The sequence below is a fragment of the Oncorhynchus tshawytscha genome, linkage group LG19 (assembly GCF_018296145.1).
Source record: "Oncorhynchus tshawytscha isolate Ot180627B linkage group LG19, Otsh_v2.0, whole genome shotgun sequence".
NCBI lineage: Eukaryota > Metazoa > Chordata > Actinopteri > Salmoniformes > Salmonidae > Oncorhynchus > Oncorhynchus tshawytscha.
In genome coordinates this window covers 25,358,128-25,384,771 of record NC_056447.1, presented here as the reverse complement: position 1 = coordinate 25,384,771, position 26,644 = coordinate 25,358,128, and the positions used below count along the sequence as shown (strand labels likewise).

The following is a 26,644-nucleotide window of genomic DNA, read 5'->3' as shown; positions in this document are numbered from 1 at the left end:
ACTCAGGAATATTCACTGTCTTCTTAGTAAGTGTAGATTTGGCCTTGTTTTAGGTTATTGTTCTGCTGAAAGGGGAATTCATCTCCCAGTATCTGGTGGAAAGCAGACTGAACCAGGTTTTCCTCTAGGATTTAGCTCCATTCCATTTCTTTTTTTTATCCTGAAAAACTCCCCAGTCCTTAACGATTACAAGCATACCCACAACATGATGCAGCCAACACTATGCATGAAAATTTGGAGAGTTGTACTCTGACGTGTTCTATTGGATTTGCCCCATACATAACGCTTTGTAGTCAGGACAAAAAGTAAATTGCTTTTCCACATTTTCTGCAGTATAACGTTAGTACCTTGATGCAAACAGGATGCCTGTTTTGGAATATTTTTGTTTTGTACAGGCTTCCTTCTTTTCGCTCTGTCAATTAGGTTAGTATTGTGAAGTCACTGCAATGTTGTTGATCCAGCCATTAAACTCTAACTACTTTAAAGTCACCATTGGCCTCATGGTGAAATCCCTGAGCGGTTTCCTTGTTCTCCGGCAACTGAGTTTGGAAGGATACCTGTATCTTTGTAGTGACTGTGTATTGATACACAACCCAAATTGTAATAAATAACTTCACCATGCTCAAAGGGATATTCAATGTCTGTTTTTACATTTTTTTTTTATTGGAAAACCTCCCTGCTATTTGTGGTTGAATCTGTGTTTGAAATGCACTGCTCGACTGAGGGACCATTTGTAGGGTGTGGGGTACAGAGATGAGGTAGTCATTCAAAAATTAAACACTATTATTGCACACAGTGTGCTGACAGTGTCAACAGCAAAGCATCATCACACCACCTCCATGCTTCCCGGTGGGAACCACACATGCAGAGATCCATTCACCTACTCTGCGTCTCACAAAGACACGGCGGTTGGAACTAAACATCGCAAATTTGGACTCATCAGACCAAAGGATAGATTTCCATCGGTCTAATGTCCATTGCTGTGTTTCTTGGCCAAAGTATGTCACTTATTCTTATTGGTAGTGGTTTCTTTGCAGCAATTCGACCATGAAGGCCTGATTCACGCAGTCTCCTCTGAACAGTTGATGTTGACATGTATCTGTTACTTGACCTACTTGAAATATTTATTTGGGCTGCAAATTCTGAGGCTGGTAACTCTTCTGAACTTATCCTCTGCAGCAGAGGTGACTCTGGGTCTTCATTTCCTGTGGCGGTCCTCATGAGAGCCAGTTTCATCATAGCAATTGATGGTTTTTGCGACTGCACTTGAAGAAATGTTCAAAGTTCTTAATGTTCCGCATTGACTGACCTTTCATCTCTTAAAGAAATGATGGACTGTCGTTTCTCTTTGCTTCTTTGAGCTGTTCTTGCCATAATATGGACTTGGTCTTTTACCAGATAGGGCTATCTTCTGTATTCCACCACTACCTTGTCAAAACACAACTGATTGGCATTAAGAAGGAAAGAAATTCAACAAAATAACTTTTAACAAGGCACACCTGTTAATTTAAATGCATTCCAGGTGACTACCTCATGAAGCTGATTGAGAGAATGCCAAGAGTGCAAAACTGTCATCAAGGCAAAGGGTGGCTACTTTGAAGAATCTCAAATATAAAATATATTTAGATTTTGTTTAACAATTTTTTGTTGTGTTATTTCATCGTTTTGATGTCTTCACTATTATTCTACAATGTCGAAAATAATAAAGAAAAACCCTTGAATGAGTAAGTGTGTCCAAACTTTTAACTGGTACTGTACATGCATACGCACTCCTAGAGAGGCCAGTACTCTCTCCAGAGCTGTGGAGAGCAAGAAATCCTCATACTTATTCAAATACACCTTCTTTCATGTTTTCTGTTACTTCTCTTGGATGGTTAAGTGACTTTGTGAGCCCCAAGTAATTTTCCCAGCTTGTCTCCTTCCTTCGCTGACTGCTCACTTCCACCTTGCTGTTACCCTTCAAATGCATTTTAAACTCACAACTTTGTCACCGTTTATTTTGCTCAGTTTAATTTTACCGCTCTTCACCTCATCTAACTTGCTATCATGTACGAAGGTGAACTTGAAATACTTGTGTGCAACCTGTGCTTGACGATGATGCCAAAATATCTTCCTCCAGTAGAACAATAAAGCTTATCAAACTGAATCGAATTGACTTAGTCTTTACTATGAGCCTTGCCTCGTGACAAAACAACCGATTGAAGGAAAAGGGAAGAGGATGGATAAAGAAGAGATGAAGATCAGATTAAAGGCCAAGGGAATGTGGAATAGAGAGATGGCTGAGAAGCAACATTTATATAGATTGTAGACCATTGCTGCTGTTGTCAATGGAAAGGAGTCTTATTAGTGTGAAGAACCTACTGTAACCTTTAATCCTCCACTGAGGTTGTTGTCTCAAACCTTACCGATAATTCTATATGTGGTGTACTGAAATAAGTTAGTCATTCAAAGATCATGTGAAAAACTATTATTGCACACCTATTATGTGACTTGTTAAGAACATTTCTACTAACAAAGGGGTTGTACACTTATTGATTCTCCACATTTCAGCATTACATTTTTTATAAATGAGTTAAAAAATATATATATACAAAAATAATCCACTTTGATATTATGGGGTATTGTGTGTAGGACAGGAACAGAAAATATCAGTTTAACTCATTTTAAATACAGGCTGTAACACAATGAAATGTGGAAAAAGTAAAGTAGTGTGAATACTTTCTTAAGGCACTATATTTTAAAGTATTTTTATTGATCAGAGCAAAATTGCTTTTTAATTCTGTGATGTAAATAAATGTATTTCCTATTACCAAGTCATTTACGGTTTCTATAACTTTTTAGGTTTCCATGTGGACCAATTTTATCAGTGCATTCTGAAAAGCTATCCAAGGACTGTTCCATATGGTTGTGTTTTTAGGGAGTGATATTGGTTCTTGTAGAATCCTTTTAATTTTCCTCCATATTGTTATAGTGTTCTTAACTATGAAGTTGTTAATGTTCTTAGCTTTATCCTGTCACGACTTCTGCCAAAGTCGTTGCCTCTCCTTGTTCGGGCGGTGCTCGGCGTTTGACGTCACCGGTCTTCTAGCCATCATTGATCCATTTTTCATTTTCCATTGGTTTTGTCTTGTCTTCCCACACACCTGTTTTTAATCCCATTCATTACCTGTTGTGTATTTAACCCTCTGTTTCCCCTCATGTCTTTGTCAGAGATTGTTTATTGTCAGCGTAGTGTTTTTGTTGTATAGGTGCGCGACGGGTCTTCGTACCCATATTTTGTTTATGTTCTTTTTCCTGTTTAGTGTTATGGAGCATGTTACTATGACATTATTAAAAGACTCCATTTTACACTCCGTTTGACTCTCCTGCACCTGACTTCCCTGCCACCTATACACATATGCCTGACATATCCTTTGAAAACAGACATGTGAAAAGATTCTGGGCATGAGCATGTACATCTTCAATATGTACCCATTGTTCCTCTTTAGTGCACTAAACTATATGTCTCAAGTAAAAGCCCTGGGTGGTGAGTTGATACAATTCCATATCTGGGAGGTTAAAACCACCCTCACACTTCGGGAGATGTAAAACTTCCCTTTTTATTCTATGAGTTTTATTTGCCAATATAAAGTCTGTGATGGCCGAGTATACTTTTTAAACAAATTGATGGAGATTATTCTATAGGCTATATACGCTAAGTATACAAAACATTAAGAACACCTGCTCTTTCCATGACAGACTGACCAGGTGAATCCAGGTGAAAGCTATGATCCCTTATTGACGTCACTTGTTAAATCCACTTCAATCAGTGTAGATGAAGGGGAGGAGACAGGTTAAAGAAGGATTTTTAAGCCTTGAGACAATTGAGACATGGATTGTGTATGTGTGCCATTCAAAGGGTGAATGGGCAAGACAAAATATTTAAGTGCCTTTGAACAGGGTATGGTAGTAGGTGACAGGCTCATCGGTTTGTGTCAAGAACTGCAACACCGCTGGGCTTTTCACACTCAACAGTTTCCTGTGTGTATCAAGAATGGTCCACCACCCAAAGGACATCCAGCCAACTTGACACAACTGTGGGAGTCCATCCCCCCATGAATTGAGGCTGTTCTGAGGGGGAAAGGGGAGGGGTGTAACTCAATATTAGGAAGGTGTTCCTAATGTTTGGTATACTCCGTGTAGGCCTTCGTAGGAGGCAGGCAGCAGGTTCCCCGGTGGAGGTGTGTGTGCCTCCTGCATTACATTTCCTCTCTATCACTGGCACATCTCTTTACAAGCTGCTTCAACACCAGCACACACCAAAGCAGAAACTAGGTCTGCAGAGGCCTGCATGATCCATTCTACCCTGCTGTTACACACACACACACACACACACACACACACACCACCTCACTCTCTCTCTCCTCTCTGTCTCTTGCCGTCTTACATGGAGTCAGGAGAGGAGCAGTCATCCTCATCTTTATTCAATTCCCCCCCCTCACACACACACACTCCTAGAGAAGCCAGTACACTCTCCAGAGCTGTGGAGAGCAAGAAATCCTCATACTTATTCAAATACACCTTCTCTCATGTTTTCTGTTACTTCTCTTGGATGGTTAAGTGACTTTGTGAGCCCCAAGTAATTTTCCCAGCTTGTCTCCTTCCTTCGCTGACTGCTCACTTCCACCTTGCTGTTACCCTTCAAATGCATTTTAAACTCACAACTTTGTCACCATTTGTTTTGCTCAGTTTAATTTAACCGCTCTTCACCTCATCTAACTTGCTATAGTACCCTCCAAGCTCGTCATCAAGCTCGAGACCCTGGGTCTCGACCCCGCCCTGTGCAACTGGGTACTGGACTTCCTGACGGGCCGCCCCCAGGTGGTGAGGGTAGGCAACAACATCTCCTCCCCGCTGATCCTCAACACTGGGGCCCCACAAGGGTGCGTTCTGAGCCCTCTCCTGTACTCCCTGTTCACCCACGACTGCGTGGCCATGCACGCCTCCAACTCAATCATCAAGTTTGCGGACGACACAACAGTGGTAGGCTTGATTACCAACAACGACGAGACGGCCTACAGGGAGGAGGTGAGGGCCCTCGGAGTGTGGTGTCAGGAAAATAACCTCACACTCAACGTCAACAAAACTAAGGAGATGATTGTGGACTTCAGGAAACAGCAGAGGGAACACCCCCCCATCCACATCGATGGAACAGTAGTGGAGAGGGTAGCAAGTTTTAAGTTCCTTGGCATACACATCACAGACAAACTGAATTGGTCCACTCACACAGACAGCATCGTGAGGAAGGCGCAGCAGCGCCTCTTCAACCTCAGGAGGCTGAAGAAATTTGGCTTGTCACCAAAAGCACTCACAAACTTCTACAGATGCACAATCGAGAGCATCCTGGCGGGCTGTATCACCGCCTGGTATGGCAACTGCACCGCCCTCAACCGTAAGGCTCTCCAGAGGGTAGTGAGGTCTGCACAACGCATCACCGGGGGCAAACTACCTGCCCTCCAGGACACCTACACCACCCGATGCTACAGGAAGGCCATAAAGATCATCAAGGACATCAACCACCCGAGCCACTGCCTGTTCACCCCGCTGCCATCCAGAAGGCGAGGTCAGTACAGGTGCATCAAAGCTGGGACCGAGAGACTGAAAAACAGCTTCTATCTCAAGGCCATCAGACTGTTAAACAGCCACCACTAACATTGAGTGGCTACTGCCAACACACTGTCAATGACACTGACTCTACTCCAGCCACTTTAATCATGGGAATTGATGGGAAATGATGTAAATATATCACTAGCCACTTTAAACAATGCTACCTTATATAATGTTACTTACCCTACATTGTTCATCTCATATGCATACGTTGATACTGTACTCTATATCATCGACTGCATCCTTATGTAATACATGTATCACTAGCCACTTTAACTATGCCACTTGGTTTACATACTTATCTCATATGTATATACTGTACTCAATATCATCTACTGTATCTTGCCTATGCTGCTCTGTACCATCACTCATTCATATATCCTTATGTACATATTCTTTATCCCCTTACACTGTGTATGACAGTAGTTTTTTTTGGAATTGTTAGTTAGATTACTTGCTCGTTATTACTGCATTGTCGGAACTAGAAGCACAAGCATTTCGCTACACTCGCATTAACATCTGCTAACCATGTGTATGTGACAAATAAAATTTGATTTGATTTGATTTGATTTTATCATGTACGAAGGTGAACTTGAAATACTTGTGTGCAACCTGTGCTTGACGATGATGCCAAAATATCTTCCTCCAGTAGAACAATAAAGCTTATCAAACTGAATCTAATCGACTTAGTCTTTACTATGAGCCTTGCCTCGTGACAAAACAACAGATTGAAGGAAAAGGGAAGAGGATGGATAAAGAAGACATGAAGATCAGATTAAAGGCCAAGGGAATGTGGAAGAGAGAGATGGCTGAGAAGCAACATTTATATAGATTGTAGACCGTTGCTGCTGTTGTCAATGGAAAGGAGTCTTATTAGTGTGAAGAACCTACTGTAACCTTTAATCCTCAAACCTTACACTAACAAACACAAATCTTTACCCACACACTGACCCTGACTTAAACACCTACAAAATTTCAATTTAAACCCTAAATGCGCCCCACCGGGTGTATTTATACACTACCCAAAGTGTAATTAATAACTTCACCATGCTCAACAGGATTTTATTGTCAGCTTTTTTTCTCTTACATGTCTACCAATAGGTGCCCTTTGCGAGGAATTTGAAAACCCCTCTGGTTTTTGTGGTTGAATCTGTGTTTTAAATTCATAAGTCTGTTTGTCAAATTTCTGCCCTGCTTGAGCTGCCCCTGGCAACTGTAAGTGCTGTTTTTGTGAAGTGGAAACGTCTAGGAGCAACAATGGTCCAGCTGCAAAGTGGTAGGCCACACAAGCTCACAGAACTCGTCTGTCCTCGGTTGCAACACTCACTACCGAGTTCCGTCAGCACAATAACTATTTGTCTGGAGATTAATTAAATGGGTTTCCATGGCTGAGCAGCATGCCAAGCGTTGGCTGGAGTGGTGTACAGCTCAAAGGCATTGGACTCTGGAGCAGTAAAAGCATGTTTGGTGGAGGAGGAACAGTGGTCTGGGGCTGTTTTTCATGGTTCGGGCTAGGCCCCTCAGTTACAGTGAAGGGAAATCTTAACGCTACAGCATAAACTTACGTTCTAGACGATTCTGAGCTTCCAACTTTGTAGCAACAGTTTGGGGAAGGTCCTTTCCTGTTTCAGCATGACAGTGCCCCTGTGCACAAAGTGAGGTCCATACAGAAATGGTTTGTCGAGATCAGTGTGGAAGAACTTGACTGGCCCGCACATAGCCCTGACCTCATCCCCATCGAACACATTTGGCATGAATTGGAATGCCGACTGTGAGCCAGGCCTAATTGCCCAACATCAGTGCCCGAACTCACTAATGCTCTTGTGGCTGAATGGAAGCAAGTCCCTGCAGCAATGTTCCAACATCTAGTCTAAAGCTTTCCCAGAAGAGTGGAGGCGGTTTTAGCAGCAAAGGGAGGACCAATTCCATATTAATGCCTATTATTTTGGACTGAGATGTTCGACGAGCAGGTGTCCACGTACTTTTGGTCATTTAAGGTATCTGGCACACACTTCACCTCCAAGCATGTGTAGCTTTCTCTCACCAAGGGCTTCGTTTTCAAACGAGGAAGCTGATTTTATAATAGCCAACACCTTTGGGAGGATAATTATAAACAATCACTGGCACAAGAATCTCAAATAACAGCAGGAGCAAATAGTCAGTATACCTTCCCTCCCTGCTATCCAACCACTGGAAGCTCCTAAAGGCTTTGGTAACACTTCATCCAGGTATAATTCCTTAGAACTTCTTATAAGCATATTTGAGCCTTTACAATGTCTTATAAAAAGGTTTATAAATGTGTCTCCCAATGGATCAAACTGTCTGTTATTCCTACCATGAACGTGCTTATTAGGGTCCATAGTGCTTATGCATTTGAAGAGGGTGATCATAGAGCAGTGCATAAGGTGATTTGTGATGTCTCAAAATCACTTCAAAAGACACCTGCTCTTCCACCTAGGCATGTAGCCTAGGTTAGGCCACGTTGTTGTATAACTAAATGTTTCATTGATTAAACTTCACATTAATTATTGCAATACATTTGACAACAACCTCTCTTTCAGATGTGGTACATTTCCATAAATGTAGCCTATTGGACAATTCACTCCAGCAGCCGACAACAATGTAGACATTCCCTTTAAGGGGCAACCTTGGGGAACTCAGAAATTATTCTGATGTAAATGCATAGAATTCAATAGATTTAAAAAAAAAATCAAATGCAAAAGCACATGAGTTTAACAGGATCAATTAGGGCAGGCTATAGCCGTATCACGATTTTTTAAAACGAGCTTATTGCTGCATCTTCTTTTTGATGGTGGAAAAAAGGAGACCATCCCTTTAAATAAAACTTGATGATTCCATTAGAACAGCAGCAGCAGCAGCAGCAGCAGTGATACACGCAGCCGCCCAACCTGGCCGCAGCAAGATTGTTGAGCAACATTTTTTCCCCGTCTACATGACACTGGTGCGATTTAAAACATTATTATATTTGTTTTATACATTGGATTCTTGGGAGGATAAACGAAACGTGTGACATAGAAGAACAATAGGAGAACGTGTTTGCGGTATTGGAGACACGGGTACTCAGGACGTTCATGAGGTGGACTTCGCCGCATTTGGTGGGCTGCTCCTAGCTTGGAAAATCCCACCACAAATCCCTGACATTCATTCCAAACTCGACCTGTACGGTGAACTGTCACCGACGTAGATACATTTGAAAGAAAAAGCATGGAATAAAGCCTGATATCGAAGGAGTCCTGAAGAAAAGTAGTTTTTTTTTCTTGTGAAAAGTAGTCCACTGCTTGTTTTAAATAACCTATTCATTATTAAGTAGCCTAGGAGAGGCATAGCCTACTCTTACAACTCACCACAAGATGTCTGTTCCGGTAAGTCTTATTTAAAGGTTAGATTTTAAATTTGGCATGAACTTTTGTTGACTTACAGATAGTCATCGATACAATGTGGCCAAGTGTAATTTCCTTTGCTGCTCTGGCATTTGAAATGCACTAGGCTATGTGTCAGTGATGAGTATGCTACGTCTCGTGTATTACTTTTGTAGTATAATTGTAATACCACTGTTATAATGATATGAGATATGTATTTTCAATGTTTCTCTAATTTGTAAAAATGTCCACACTAGGAGTGCAAGCTCCAACGCACACTGCTAGCTGTCAGGCTGTTGGCAAACTGTCAAATTTGACTTGTAGGAGTGCCAACGTTGCAGCCTGAGTTTTGTGAGTTACATAGTGTTGAGTTGAAACTTTACTGCAATTATGTAACCACCTGTATAGTTTGAGTCTAAGGTCAAACGTATTGGACTTGGACACTTCAACATGTTTGTAGTGATTATGCAGTTATGTGAATAGGATCAGGGATATGCAGTTTTGCTGGAGACCATTTTTGCTTTCTGTTGTCTTTTTCTGTTGTGTTTCCTGTTGCCTTGCACCATTAATCCAACAGCCTGCAAATCAGTAAATAGCCCAATTGTGTACCCCTAATCATATCAAAAGGTACCAGTTCCATCCTTTGATGTGTATTTGGGTTGTGTACTGTAGGTGTGTGTAGATATTCAGGATATGACTGTTCCCCTTGGCTAAGCACTGTTCTATCTAGCTCGGCATGTGTTGTTATGCACACAGATAAAACAGCGTGCTCTAACCTGTGTGAGGATTCCTTCGGCAATACACATCTCAACCCTAGCAGTTTGTGAAGAGATTCCAAGTTTGTGCATCTTGCTGCTTGAAATTCAGAACTCATTGTTTTCCCTGTCAGGCTTAGGGAGTAAAATGTGCTGATTACAGGGTTGTCTCCTAAACACTGAGATATATGGAGGCATCTTTGCCTGTAGATCATCTGGAGACATGATATATACCATTTTATGAACTGGGTGGTTCGAGCCATGCTGATTGGCTAAAAGCCATAACAGACCTAATACCACGGGTATGACAAACATTTATTTTTGCTGCTCTAATTATGTTGGTGACCAGTTTATAATAGCAATAAGGCACCTTGGGGGTTTGTGGTATATTATATTTCAGGTCGCAATTGTAAATGAGAACTTGTTCTCAACTTGCCAACCTGGTTAAATAAAGGTGAAATAAATAAATATTGCCAATATACCACGGCTAAGGGCTGTATCCAGGCACTCCGTGTTACGTCTGGCATAAGAACAGCCCATAGCCGTGGTATATTGGCCACCTACCACACCCCTTCGTGCCTTATTGCTTAAATCACCCATGCTTATAGCCTCATTCAATTACAGTGATGTAAATGTGTAATGAACAAGCGTTATTTCCTTGTTTGCTTTGCTTGTTTGCTTTGCTATGTGTTTGAGCACATTATGAATCACTAACTGTATTAGGCTACACTTTTAGAAAAAATGGTTCTATCCAGAACCTAAAAGGGTTCTTCAGCTGTCCTCATAGGAGAACCCTTTGAATAACTATTTTTGGTTCCAGGTAGAGCACTTTGGGTTCCAGGTAGAACCCTTTCCACACAGGGTTCTACATGGAACCCAAAAGGGCTCTACCTGCAACCAAAAAGGGTTCTACCTTGAACTAAAAGGGTTCTCCTTTGGGGACAGATGAAGATCCCTTTTTCCTAAGAGTGTATGTATTATACTCTTGAGTAGGACTGTGTTTGGTATGTGCCTATGTTTTTACCCTCAGCGACTGTAGCTACTCTGCGCTGTATTCAACAAACACAGTCCAGATTGCAAATCCCATGCCTTGCGGCCCGGGTTTGATGGCAACAGCTGCTGTTCTCTGTGCTGACAGGATGACGAGTCTCCTAAACACCATCGGTAAACCCAGCACCGTAATGACTCCCTCATCTCCATGCCAACTAGTCTGAGCCCATTCACCTGGCTGCCACACATGTCACTGGGAAATCAAAGACAAACAGACAGGGCCATGGTATGACTGTCCACCTAACCCAGTGGACAAATCATTCTTGCACACTTTTCCATTGCGTAGATATCATTTAAGATTTCCCATAGAAATCAAGTTAGATATGGGGGTGTTTTGGAAGATGGCTGGTGTTTTGGAAGATGGCTGGTGTATAACAGCTCATTTCCATTTGTATTATTGCGGTAATAGTGTAGTAACATTTTTATTACAACGTTATAGCTGTCAATATAACATCTGCTATAGGCTACATTTTAGTCTGTATCTTCTTATTGGGAATGCAGATTTTTCAACGCATCCGATGTTGTTGCTTGGGTGATGGGTGTATTCCCTCGATGGCCTGCCAGAATTCTAATAGACTGGGAGTCCCCATGGAGAGTATCCTCCTGCTGTATTTGATGGGTTAATTCCTCCAGTCAACCATATTATGAGGGAAATTAAACTGATGTTTGGATGGGATCAGCCCATAGAGTTAAGCATGCTTAGGTGAACATGAAGTCCCAGTTGGCTAGTAGCAGGGGTCCCAATGTTCCAACGCTGCAAGGCTTAGATGCTAAACACCCTGTCATTCACCATTCACATCTGTGGCTTTTTAGTCATCCCTCCTTTGATATTATAAATTTAACATTTGCAGGTTGTAATCCACTGATTTACTATACGTAGAATATAATAGCATCAATTGCATTGTTTATCCAGTGTTTTATTTTCATGCTACATGAACTGTATATAGGTTGCTATTATAGTTTACAGTGTAGCATGCTTTTGCAAATGCAAACATTTTGGCAATATGCATGTCCTGAATACAGTACAATGGGACATATGGACAGATATAAAATCAAATCAAAGTTTATTTGTCACGTCCGCTGAATACAACAGGTGTAAACCTTACAGGGAAATACTTACTTACAGGCTCTAACCAATGGTGCCAAAAAAAAAGGTATGTGTGTGTGTGTATGTGGGTAATTAAAGAAATAAAACAACAGTAGAAAGACATTTGAAAAAAGAGTAGCAAGGCTTTATACAGACACCTGTTAGTCAGGCTTATTGAGGTAGTATGTACATGTAGGTATCGTTAAAGTGACTGTGCATATATGATGAACAGAGAGTAGCAGAAGCGTAAAAAGAGGGGTTGGCGGGGTGGAGGGACACAATGCAGATAGCCCGGTTAGCCATTGTGCGGGAGCACTGGTTGGTCGGCTCAATTGAGGTAGTATGTACATGAACGTATAGTTAAAGTGAATAAGCATATAAGATAAACAGAGAATAGCAGCAGCGTAAAATAGGGGTTGGGGGGGGCACACAATGCAAATAGTCCGGGTAACCATTGGTTACCTGCTCAGGAGTCTTATGGCTTGGGGGTAAAAACTGTTGAGGAGCCTTTTTGTCCTAGACCTGGCACTCCGGGTACCGCTTGCCATGCGGTAGTAGAGAGAACAGTTTATGACTGGGGTGGCTGGGGTCTTTGACAATTTGTAGGGCCTTCCTCTGACACCACCTGGTGTAGAGGTCCTGGATGGCAGGCAGCTTTACCCAGTGATGTACTGGGCCGTATGCACTACCCTCTGAAGTGCCTTGCGGTCGGAGGCCGAGCAATTGCCGTACCAGGCAGTGATGCAACCATGTTGCAGCTGTAGAACCTTTTGAGGATCTCAGGGCCCATGCCAAATCTTTTTAGTTTCCTGAGGGGGAATAGGCTTTGTCGTGCCCTCTTCATGTCTTGGTGTGTTTGGACCAATCTAGTTCGTTGTTGATGTGGACACCAAGGAATTTGAAGCTCTCAACCTGCTCCACTACAGCCCCGTCGATGAGAATGGGGACGTGCTCGGTGCTCCTTTTCCTGTAGTCCACAATCATCTCCTTAGTCTTGGTTACATTGAGGGATAGGTTGTTATTCTGGCACCACCCGGCCAGGTCTCTGACCTCCTCGCTATAGGCTGTCTCGTCGTTGTCGGTGATCAGACCTACCACTGTTGTGTCGTCAGCAAACTTATATACATGAATGCATGCAGCCGTATGTACAAGCATTCATAACATGCCATGAATTGATGTGGCCTATTGAGAATGTAGCACCTATACCAGAGTACAGAGTATTCTTATCTTTAATATGAGCTCAGTTTCCCCCAAGGGCACATCTCCGCTCAGCTGCAGTCTCTCTCGCCCTCCCCTCACTCCCTCCCTCCCTCCCTCCCTCCCTCCCTCCCTCCCCCTCCCTCCCTCCCTCCCTCCCTCCCTCCCTCCCTCCCTCCCTCCCTCCCCCCTCCCTCCCTCCCTCCCTCCCTCCCTCCCTCCCTCCCTCCCTCCCTCCCTCCCTCCCCCTCCCTCCCTCCCTCCCTCCCTCCCTCCCTCCCTCCCTCCTTGCCAGCAGCCATGCAATGTAGGACACAAGGGGGTTAAATGGGACGTCTGCCTGGGCTCTATCGACAGCCCTCATATCTCCCTCTCAGAAGCCTGACATTTGACGCCTGTCATATATGATACTCCACATACATGTTCATAATTGGTGCATTTCCATAACGCCTATCAGGCTCTGGCTATTTGTATGGGCAACATTTAGCCATCAGCCTCCCTTCCTTCTTTGTGTCTATCACATGTAAATCTCTATTCTACTAGATAGGTACACATAACTCACAGCAAATGCATTATTACACAGGAGGTGAGATTGCTTATAAGTCATCCAAAATGCATAGAATACAATGTACTACAACAGTGCAACCAGCTACCATCAACCAGTTGATGTAGCCTATTTGTAATTCAGACACATACACATGCATGAACATATCCACACAGGCATTCAAACACGCACACACAGTCACACACACACTCAGACACAACCTCTCTTCCAAGGGAAGCTAGGCTTCCCCAAAAACTGACAAAAAGAAAAAAACTGAAATAAATGGTCTTTTGTCTGTCTGTGTTTCATCATTTCCCCACAATTCACAAGAGGCTGAATGTATGGTCCTGGAGTACCAAAGAAAGTATCAAGGGAAGCCTGTTAGTTGAAATTGTCCCTTTCCTCAATTAGCCATGGATGGAGATAAGGATTTGATTTGGACTTGTGGTTTTACTTAATTCTTGGTACTGGACAATGATTATATGATTATAACGGTGATTCTGATCCAACCATAGATTCATACATTGTGCCCCTGGCCTGTGAGGATGGAAGTTCAATATGTAGCTAGATGTAGAAGGCTAATGTTAACTAGCTGGCTCATCATTGCCCATGAAAAGAAGTTAGGCTAGTGAGCAAGCATTTTAGCCAGGACAACAACAACTGAAAGCATGTAGTCTACTGTATGACAGAGTCATAGACAGTTTCGGTGACATGAAAGAGAACAGGATAGCATTGGAGTTTCTCTACAAGTAAGGTGAGTCGACATGTTTTTTTTACTCGCACGCACACACACACACACACACACACACACACACACACACACACACACACACACACACACACACACACACACACACACACACACTAACTGAGGAAGCATCTTAATCCAGCAGTCAGCTGACACATCAATTTGTTTACAACTGACAGCTCAGGAGATATTATCATATTTATGCTATAAACAGCTGCAGGTAGAAATATGAATAAACATTTAAGCATACATATGTAAACTGCCGCATGTCTCTTTTTCCCTAAATATACCATCATCAGGTGTCAATGGACCACACATAGCAACTGTTCATCATTCAGTTATTTTCTATTCCAATAGCACTGTACACTGAAATGGTGTTCTGATGCTATCTAGTCATCCTATCCAGGGTCTTATAGATTTCAGTAATGGTATTGACTATTGCGTGTCTATCATCAGTCAGCCACAGCTGACCTACTAATACCAAGGGCCCATCCACAGTCAGCCTGTCATATGAATCTCCACTAAAGGCCATGTCTTGTGACTGGTTGGTTTTATCTGATCTACAGCTAATACGTCTTGCTTGACTTTTCTCCTTCCATCGTTGAACTGCCAGTATTTCAGGGAGAAAAGGTAGCATCAGCCTTTCTGAAAAGCTAGCCCCCGTGGCTAAGAGGAGAGCAATAGAGCAGAGCAGTGTGTGTGGTGGGACTGGGGCTGTGTGGAGTCTGTCCTCACTCACGCTCAAACAGTCAGACACACAATGGAGGAGCAGAGCCACTGCTGCATGCCAGAACATTCCTGCTCCAACGGTCCCTGGGGAATTCACTTTTCTCACTCTGCTCACTCACTGAAGAGAGACTGTGTGTGTGTGTGTGTGTGTGTGTGTGCGTGTGTGTGTGTGTGTGCGGGCGAGAGAGAGAGAGAGAGAGAGAGAGTCTGCAAGAAGATTGAGTATTGGTTCGTACCTACATGTATGTGCCTTTTAGACGACAGTGTGTGTAAAGGGGTGTGTAGATATGTGTGGGACATTGAATGAGTGTGTGTGGGAGAGCTACCCTATGTCTGTGATCTTACATTCTTCTACTGTCCTCCATCAATCCTTGTCACAATGCAGTATGTGTGTGATCATCTGGTATCTTGTGGGAGGACTGTGTGCATACTTATGTATATGTGTGCATAGTTTGTGCATGTTTAAACATCTTTTTAACCAGGCTAGTCGATTAAGAACAAATGATTATTTACAATGATGGACTGGCAAGAGGCAAAAGGCCTCCAGTGGGACGGTGGCTGGGTTTAAAAAAGCACAACAACAAAAAACAATGGAAGACAAAACTGACAATACAGATCGAAGCTACTGGCAACAGCACAAATACTACAGCAAGCAAACAGAGGGATGTGTGTGTGAAGTAAAACGACATGCTTCCTTACATAAGGCATTGCAAGTACTTGCATGTGTGTGAAACCTTCTGAGTCAGTGTGGGAATGCTCAGTAATGAATAGCACTGTGTGCTGAAATTCCGTTCTGTGCGTGTACATCCTTATATGTGTTAAACCCTCTGTCTGAGAAAGTGTGTGAATGCTCAGCAGTGTGGTTCTCTGTCAGTCTATGTGGCGGTGGACTGGCAGCAGCAGCAGCAGTCATGTATCTCTCAGCCAGGACTCTGTAGCTATTGCTGTTATTTATTATCTTGGCTATTTCTAGTAGCAAATGCCACTATTTGGCGTCTCTCCCTCAATCTCTTTCTTTTTCTGTTCTTCTCTGTTCTCTTCATCCCTATCCATCATTCTAGCCATCTCCCTCCTCCTCTCCTCCTCCCTCCTTCTCTCCTCCCTCATCTCCTCCTCTCTCCTTCTCTCCGCTTCTCACCACCTCTCCTCCTCTCTCGTCCTCCCTCCTTCTCTCCTCCCTCGTCTCCTCCTCCTACCCTCTCTCCTCCTCTCTTTTTCTCTCTTCCTCTCCTTCTCCCACCCTTTCTTCTCTTCCCTCATTTCGTCCTCTCTCCTACCCTCTCTCCTTCTTTCCTCCTCCCACCCTCTCTCCTCCTCCCACCTTCTCTCCTCTCCTCCTCCCACCCTTCTCCTCCCTCGTCTCCTCCTCCCTCCTTCTCTCCCCCTCCCACCCTCCTTCCTTCTCTCCTCCCCATCTGCTGTTCTTTCCATGTTTATCCCATCATCTTCTTATTCCAGTTTCTTCCTCTTTGTCTTGGTTAATGATGGGCAGTACAGCCTTTGTCTTGGTATATGATGGGCAGTACAACCTTTGTCTTGGTTAATGATGGGCAGTACAGCGTTTGTCTTGGTTAATGATGGGCAGTACAGCCTTTGTCTTGGTTAATGATGGGCAGTACAACCTTTGTCTTGGTTAATGATGGGCAGTACAGCCTTTGTCTTGGTATAGGATGGGCAGTACAGCGTTTGTCTTGGTTAATGATGGGCAGTACAGCCTTTGTCTTGGTTAATGATGGGCAGTACAGCCTTTGTCTTGGTATATGATGGGCAGTACAGCCTTTGTCTTGGTATATGATGGGCAGTACAGCCTTTGTCTTGGTATATGATGGGCAGTACAGCCTTTGTCTTGGTATATGATGGGCAGTACAGCCTTTGTCTTGGTATATGATGGGCAGTACAGCCTTTGTCTTGGTATATGATGGGCAGTACAGCCTTTGTCTTGGTATATGATGGGCAGTACAGCCTTTGTCTTGGTATAGGATGGGCTGTACAGCCTTTGTCTTGGTATATGATGGGCAGTACAGCCTTTGTCTTGGTATAGGATGGGCAGTACAGCCTTTGTCTTGGTATATGATGGGCAGTACAGCCTTTGTCTTGGTATAGGATGGGCAGTACAGCCTTTGTCTTGGTATAGGATGGGCTGTACAGTATGCAGTGTATTGGTCAGTGCGGGAAAGGGAAAGGGGGATACCTAGTCAGTTGTACAACTGAATCCATTAAACTGAAATGTGTCTTCCGCATTTAACCCAACCCCTCTGAATCGGAACGGTGCGGGGGGCTGCCTTAATCAACATCCAGGTCAACGGCGCCCGGAGAACAGTGGGTTAACTGCCTTGCTCAGGAGCAGAATGACAGATTTTTGCCTTGTCAGCTCTGGGATTTGATCCAGCAACCTTTCACTGGCCTAACGCTCCTACCCGCCAGGCTACCTGCCACCCTTATACAACTCAGTGTGAGACCCAAGCAGTTATCTTCTCATTTCAAAGCCAGGTGTCATTTTCCTCACACTGCCTCCTGGGTTGTCCCCAGTGATCTGGCCTAGACAGACAGCACTGGATTTCAGCCCTGTGGTCAGAAGTATTATGCCTTCCCTCCCAGGGAAAATCACCATCACAAAACACAATCCCGTACTCACCTCCCTGAGGAGAAGTCCTTACTTATGCTTTTATATCGTCCTGTTTGATATGAGCCTGTGAGAATGTGGGCCACGCTGAGGCAGAGATGGCTTCCCACAGAGTTGTGACATCCTGATGAGAGAGAGAGAGAGAGAGAGAGAGAGAGAGAGACTCCTAACCTCCTGCCAAATGTATGACCATATTAGAGACACATATCCCTCAGATTACACAGATCCACCAAGAATTCGAAAACAAATCCAATTTTGATAAACTCCCATATCTATTGGGTGAAATACCACAGTGTACCATCACAGCAGCAAGATTTGTGACCTGTTGCCACAAGAAAAGGGCAACTAGTGAAGAACAAACACCATTGTAAATACAACCCATATTTATGTTTATTTATTTTCCCTTTTGTACATTAACTATTTGCACATCGTTACAACACTGTATATAGACACAATATGACATTTGAAATGTCTTTATTCGTTTGGAACTTCTGTGAGTGTAATGTTTACTGTTCATTTGTATTGTTTATTTCACTTTTGTATATTATCTCTTCACTTGCTTTGGCAATGTTAACATATGTTTCCCATGCCAATAAAGCCCCTTGAATTGAATTGAATTGAATTGATATTCCTCTGTGGCCTTTATAAGAGCCATAATGAAACCCAGGGTTTCTCAGTGCCTTCTGGTTAGACTGTCAGAGCATAATAACCCCTCCACGTTGTTTCACTGCTCTCTAAATCACATCATCTCATTATGTGCTTCTCATTAGCTGTGCATACTTGTCTTCATGACAGTGGGAGAGAGTGGTATGTTTGTGTCAGTGTGATGTGCATATGCGGGTGTCATGAACAGTATGTTGGTGCACAATTTTTTTGCTCGATGCTATATGTGTGAGGTAAGTGAGGGTCAAATTGAGCAGCTGTGAGACAGACAGACAGACGGCAAGAGTGTGTGTGTATTGTGTCTGTTCCTTCTGCCAAAGCATCCGTCCCTGGCTTCGTAAATCTCCTGGCTGATCTGCGTTGTGGCGCTGTTAATGGCCGCCCATCGATCACGCTCACGTGTGCATTATCGCCGACGTGGTTAGGTGCAGGCTTAGCGACTTATTTCGCTGGAAATTGGCCAGTCAATTTGGCAGAGAAGGACAGCGCCGGTCCAGAGAATTGATCATCATTTGAAATGCAAAGCTGTTGGCAGCATAAACGAGTGTGCAAGTGAAAGGGTCAACTGAAGAGCATGAGCTGGAGAGGTGGGGATGGGGAAGGAGAGAGAGAGGGGGATGGGGAAGGAGAGAGAGGGGGATGGGGATGGGGAAGGAGAGAGAGAGGGGGATGGGGAAGGAGAGAGAGGGGGATGGGGAAGGAGAGAGAGAGAGGGGGATGGGGAAGGAGAGAGAGAGGGGGATGGGGATGGGGAAGGAGAGAGAGAGGGGGATGGGGATGGGGAAGGAGAGAGAGGGGGATGGGGATGGGGAAGGAGAGAGAGAGGGGGATGGGGATGGGGAAGGAGAGAGAGAGGGGGATGGGGATGGGGAAGGAGAGAGAGAGGGGGATGGGGATGGGGAAGGAGAGAGAGAGAGGGGGATGGGGAAGGAGAGGGAGAGGAGGATGGGGAAGGAGAGAGAGATGGGGATGGGGAAGGAGAGAGAGGGGGATGGGGATGGGGAAGGAGAGAGAGAGGGGGATGGGGATGGGGAAGGAGAGAGAGAGGGGGATGGGGATGGGGAAGGAGAGAGAGAGGGGGATGGGGATGGGGAAGGAGAGAGAGGGGGATGGGGAAGGAGAGAGAGGGGGTGGGGATGGGGAAGGAGAGAGAGAGGGGGATGGGGAAGGAGAGAGAGAGGGGGATGGGGAAGGGGAAGGAGAGAGAGAGGGGATGGGGAAGGGGAAGGAGAGAGAGGGGGATGGGGATGGGGAAGGAGAGAGAGGGGGATGGGGATGGGGAAGGAGAGAGAGAGGGGGATGGGGATGGGGAAGGAGAGAGAGAGGGGGATGGGGAAGGAGAGAGAGAGGAGGATGGGGATGGGGAAGGAGAGAGAGAGGAGGAGAGAGGGGGATGGGGAAGGAGAGAGAGATGGGGATGGGGAAGGAGAGAGAGAGAGGGGGATGGGGGATGGGGAAGGAGAGAGAGGAGGCTGGAGAGAGGGGGATGGGGATGGGGAAGGAGCGAGAGAGAGAGGAGGATGGAGAGAGGGGATGGGGAAGGAGAGAGAGAAGGAGGATGGGGAAGGAGAGAGAGAGGAGGATGGGATGGGGAAGGAGAGAGGGTGTAGGGAGGAGAGGGGAGTAGTTAAGGGCATGTGTAATCGAGTACTCGAACGGACCTCAAAACTCGATCTTTAATCAGAGATACCATTTTTTTCTAATTCTGTACAGCTATTTGGTGGAATGTGCTTTGAAATTCTGTCTGGAAGATGTTCATTTGCTATGACTCTAGTGTTCCATTTGTACATGTGCATTTGTGGGGCACAACATCAAAGAAACCAAGGTAGGCATTAATTGCACAGTTCCATAATTCCCTTTCCCCTCCATGTCTCACTCACTCAATTGCATTCTGACCGCTCCCTCTACACACGTGCCGAGTTCGCACACAAGCTCCCATTAGGCCTACAGAAATAAATGTATCTAACTGATGGGACACAAGCTCCCATTAGGCCTACAGAAATAAATGCCTCTAACTCATGGGACACAAGCTCCCATTAGGCCTACAGAAATAAATGTATCTAACTGATGGGACACAAGCTCCCATTAGGCCTACATAAATAAATGTATCCTAACTGATGGGACTCAAGCTCCCATTAGGCCTACAGAAATAAATGTCTCCAACTGATGGGACACAAGCTCCCATTAGGCCTACATAAATAAATGTATCTAACTGATGGGACTCAAGCTCCCATTAGGCCTACAGAAATAAATGTCTCTAACTGATGGGACACACAAGCTCCCATTAGGCCTACAGAAATAAATGTATCTAACTGATGGGACACAAGCTCCCATTAGGCCTACATAAATAAATGTCTCTAACTGATGTACTCAAGCTGGGACTCAAGCTCCCATTAGGCCTACAGAAATAAATATCTCTAACTGATGGGACACAAGCTCCCATTAGGCCCAGAAATACATTAACTGATGGGGCCTAGATAAATAAATGTCTCTAACTGATGGGACACAAGCTCCCATTAGGCCTACATAAATAAATGTCTCTAACTGATGTACTCAAGCTCCCATTAGGCCTACATAAATAAATGTCTCCAACTGATGGGACACAAGCTCCCATTAGGCCTACATAAATACATGTCTCTAACTGATGGGACACAAGCTCCCATTAGGCCTACATAAATAAATGTCTCTAACTGATGGGACACAAGCTCCCATTAGGCCTACATAAATAAATGTCTCTAACTGATGTACTCAAGCTCCCATTAGGCCTACATAAATAAATGTCTCCAACTGATGGGACACAAGCTCCCATTAGGCCTACATAAATACATGTCTCTAACTGATGGGACACAAGCTCCCATTAGGCCTACAGAAATACATATCTCTAACTGATGGGACACACAAGCTCCCATTAGGCCTACATAAATACATGTCTCTAACTGATGGGACACAAGCTCCCATTAGGCCTACAGAAATACATATCTCTAACTTATGGGACACACAAGCTCCCATTAGGCCTACAGAAATAAATGTCTCTAACTGATGGGACACACAAGCTCCCATTAGGCCTACAGAAATAAATGTCTCTAACTGATGGGACACAAGCTCCCATTAGGCCTACAGAAATACATATCTCTAACTGATGGGATACAAGCTCCCATTAGGCCTACAGAAATAAATGTCTCAAACTGATGGGATACAAGCTCCCATTAGGCCTACAGAAATAAATGTCTCAAACTGATGGGGTACAAGCTCCCATTAGGCCTACAGAAATACATATCTCTAACTGATGGGATACAAGCTCCCTTCAGGCCTACATAAATAAATGTCTCTAACTGATGGGACTAACAAGCTACATTCCTTGTTGACAGTTTTATCACAAATGTAAAATGGACTGGTTGATTGAAGTAAGGAAATATGTGTTCCAAAAATGAGCTAGAGTTTTGGAATAATTGGATCTTGTCTGTTTTCTGCTTAGGTTACTTTGCAAACTGCTGTTACCATTATGAATTGGTGATCTTAGGATATAACCCCCCTAAACATAGACAACTTTCCACACTTAAAATAAGCAAAAACATTTGTTTGAGAAAGATAGCGTATTTATATCAGAATCATTAAGCCTACTCACCAAACAGATGTCCATAATTCATCCCCATGCAGTGCTCAATGTGGAATTGTTTATCCATTTAGAAAATTCAAAACAGGCAGAGTAAACTAAATGGAATATCTGTTGGCCTATATCGAAAAGAAGAGACATTTTGGTTTGTAACCCTGAAAAAAATGGTCTTTCAACGTGTGAAACTAAAAGCCCCGTTTCAAATGATCTCTCTTTCAGAGTATCTGTTCCAGATCACTCCGCACTGACAACTTTTACATTTACAAAAATATTCTGTTAGATTTGATTCTGTTATATTACATCATGTTTTTTGCTAATCTTAAAATAAATAAGGCATTGTTGTACACTGTTGACATATAGATAAATGCACACATTTTATTCCAGTGCGGGCCTTGCCCTTGTGTTCTAAAAATGTATTATATTTTCATTCCAAGTACTTGAGTACAACAACAAAAAATTAGAGCAGGCACCTGAACAGTCAACAGTCATCCCTAGGAGTAGTATAACATCAATATGCCCATCCCTAGGAGTAGTATAACATCAATATGCCCATCCCTAGGAGTAATATAACATCAATATGCCCAGCCCTAGGAGTAGTATAACATCAATATGCCCATCCCTAGGAGTAGTATAACATCAATATGCCCAGCCCTAGGAGTAGTATAACATCAATATGCCCATCCCTAGGAGTAGTATAACATCAATATGCCCATCCCTAGGAGTAATATAACATCAATATGCCCATCCCTAGGAGTAGTATAACATCAATATGCCCATCCCTAGGAGTAGTATAACATTAATATGCCCATCCCTAGGAGTAGTATAACATCAATATGCCCATCCCTATGAGTAATATAACATCAATATGCCCATCCCTAGGAGTAGTATAACATCAATATGCCCATCCCTAGGAGTAATATAACATCAATATGCCCATCCCTAGGAGTAGTACAGCATCAATATTCCCATCCCTAGGAGTAGTATAACATCAATATGCCCATCCCTAGGAGTAGTATAACATCAATATGCCCATCCCTAGGAGTAATATAACATCAATATGCCCAGCCCTAGGAGTAGTATAACATCAATATGCCCATCCCTAGGAGTAGTATAACATCAATATGCCCAGCCCTAGGAGTAGTATAACATCAATATGCCCATCCCTAGGAGTAGTATAACATCAATATGCCCATCCCTAGGAGTAATATAACATCAATATGCCCATCCCTAGGAGTAGTATAACATCAATATGCCCATCCCTAGGAGTAGTATAACATTAATATGCCCATCCCTAGGAGTAGTATAACATCAATATGCCCATCCCTATGAGTAATATAACATCAATATGCCCATCCCTAGGAGTAGTATAACATCAATATGCCCATCCCTAGGAGTAATATAACATCAATATGCCCATCCCTAGGAGTAGTACAGCATCAATATTCCCATCCCTAGGAGTAGTATAACATCAATATGCCCATCCCTAGGAGTAGTACAACATCAATATGTCCATCCCTAGGAGTAGTATAACATCAATATGCCCATCCCTAGGAGTAGTATAACATCAATATGCCCATCCCTAGGAGTAGTACAACATCAATATGCCCATCCCTAGGAGTAGTACAACATCAATATGCCCATCCCTAGGAGTAGTATAACATCAATATGTCAATCCCTAGGAGTAGTATAACATCAATATGCCCATCCCTAGGAGTAATATAACATCAATATGCCCATCCCTAGGAGTAATATAACATCAATATGCCCATCCCTAGGAGTAGTATAACATCAATATGCCCATCCCTAGGAGTAGTATAACATCAATATGCCCATCCCTAGGAGTAGTACAACATCAATATGCCCATCCCTAGGAGTAGTACAACATCAATATGCCCATCCCTAGGAGTAGTATAACATCAATATGTCAATCCCTAGGAGTAGTATAACATCAATATGCCCATCCCTAGGAGTAATATAACATCAATATGCCCATCCCTAGGAGTAATATAACATCAATATGCCCATCCCTAGGAGTAGTATAACATCAATATGCCCATCCCTAGGAGTAGTATAACATCAATATGCCCATCCCTAGGAATAGTATAACATCAATATGCCCATCCCTAGGAGTAATATAACATCAATATGCCCATCCCTAGGAGTAGTATAACATCAATATGCCCATCCCTAGGAGTAGTACAACATCAATATGCCCATCCCTAAGAGTAGTACAACATCAATATGCCCATCCCTAGGAGTAGTACAACATCAATATTCCCATCCCTAGGAGTAGTACAACATCAGTATGTCCATCCCTAGGAGTAGTACAACATCAATATGCCCATATTGAACAAGAGCACCTCCTCCCAGCTGCCCACTGCACTGAGGCTAGGTAACACGGTCACCACCGATAAATCCATGATTATCGAAAACTTCAATAAGCATTTCTCAACGGCTGGCCATGCCTTCCGCCTGGCTACTCCAACCTCGGCCAACAGCTCCTCCCCCCCGACAGCTCCTCGCCCAAGCCTCTCCAAGTTCTCCTTTACCCAAATCCAGATAGCAGATGTTCTGAAAGTGCTGCAAAACCTGGACCCGTACAAATCAGCTGGGCTTGACAATCTGGACCCCCTATTTCTGAAACTATCCGCCGCCATTGTCGCAACCCCTATTACCAGCCTGTTCAACCTCTCTTTCATATCGTCTGAGATCCCCAAGGATTGAAAGCTGCCGCAGTCATCCCCCTCTTCAAAGGGGGAGACACCCTGGACCCAAACTGTTACAGACCTATATCCATCCTGCCCTGCCTATCTAAGGTCTTCGAAAGCCAAGTCAACAAACAGGTCACTGACCATCTCGAATCCCACCGTACCTTCTCCGCTGTGCAATCTGGCTTCCGAGCCGGTCACGGGTGCACCTCAGCCACACTCAAGGTACTAAACGATATCATAACCGCCATCGATAAAAGACAGTACTGTGCAGCCGTCTTCATCGACCTTGCCAAGGCTTTCGACTCTGTCAATCACCATATTCTCATCGGCAGACTCAGTAGCCTCGGTTTTCGGATGACTGCCTTGCCTGGTTCACCAATTACTTTGCAGACAGAGTTCAGTGTGTCAAATCGGAGGGCATGCTGTCCGGTCCTCTGGCAGTCTCTATGGGGGTGCCACAGGGTTCAATTCTCGGGCCGACTCTTTTCTCTGTGTATATCAATGATGTTGCTCTTGCTGCGGGCGATTCCCTGATCCACCTCTACGCAGACGACACCATTCTATATACTTTCGGCCCGTCATTGGACACTGTGCTATCTAACCTCCAAACAAGCTTCAATGCCATACAACACTCCTTCCGTGGCCTCCAACTGCTCTTAAACGCTAGTAAAACCAAATGCATGCTTTTCAACCGATCGCTGCCTGCACCCGCATGCCCGACTAGCATCACCACCCTGGATGGTTCCGACCTTGAATATGTGGACATCTATAAGTACCTAGGTGTCTGGCTAGACTGCAAACTCTCCTTCCAGACTCATATCAAACATCTCCAATCAAAAATCAAATCAAGAGTCGGCTTTCTATTCCGCAACAAAGCCTCCTTCACTCACGCCGCCAAGCTTACCCTAGTAAAACTGACTATCCTACCAATCCTCGACTTCGGCGATGTCATCTACAAAATGGCTTCCAACACTCTACTCAGCAAACTGGATGCAGTATATCACAGTGCCATCCGTTTTGTCACTAAAGCACCTTATACCACCCACCACTGCGACTTGTATGCTCTAGTCGGCTGGCCCTCGCTACATATTCGTCGCCAGACCCACTGGCTCCAGGTCATCTACAAGTCCATGCTAGGTAAAGCTCCGCCTTATCTCAGTTCACTGGTCACGATGGCAACACCCATCCGTAGCACGCGCTCCAGCAGGTGTATCTCACTGATCATCCCTAAAGCCAACACCTCATTTGGCCGCCTTTCGTTCCAGTACTCTGCTGCCTGTGACTGGAACGAATTGCAAAAATCGCTGAAGTTGGAGACTTTTATCTCCCTCACCAACTTCAAACATCAGCTATCTGAGCAGCTAACCGATCGCTGCAGCTGTACATAGTCTATTGGTAAATAGCCCACCCATTTTCACCTACCTCATCCCCATACTGTTTTTATTTACTTACTTTTCTGCTCTTTTGCACACCAATATCTCTACCTGTACATGACCATCTGATCATTTATCACTCCAGTGTTAATCTGCAAAATTGTAACTATTCGTCTACCTCTTCATGCCTTTTGCACACATTGTATATAGACTCCCCCTTTGTTTTCTACTGTGTTATTGACTTGTTAATTGTTTATTCCATGTGTAACTCTGTGTTGTCTGCTCACACTGCTATGCCTTATCTTGGCCAGGTCGCAGTTGTAAATGAGAACTTGTTCTCAACTAGCCTACCTGGTTAAATAAAGGTGAAATAAAAAAATATAAAAAAATCCCTAGGAGTAGTACAACATCAATATGCCCATCCCTAGGAGTAGTACAACATCAATATGCCCATCCCTAGGAGTAGTACAACATCAATATGCCCATCCCTAGGAGTAGTACAACATCAATATGCCCATCCCCAGG

At 43.9% G+C, this 26,644-nt stretch overlaps 1 protein-coding gene across 1 annotated transcript in view; it reads left to right on the top strand.

Moving 5' to 3' along the window:
* Positions 1-8,523: 8,523 nt before the first annotated feature.
* LOC112218531 (breast cancer anti-estrogen resistance protein 1-like) overlaps positions 8,524-26,644 on the top strand; it is a 113,805-nt gene continuing 95,684 nt past the window's right edge. Inside the window, exon 1 of the mRNA XM_042301507.1 lies at positions 8,524-9,029. Within this exon, the coding sequence (XP_042157441.1) occupies positions 9,018-9,029 (12 nt within the window). The 5' untranslated portion in view covers positions 8,524-9,017. The remainder of the gene's footprint in view (positions 9,030-26,644) is intronic.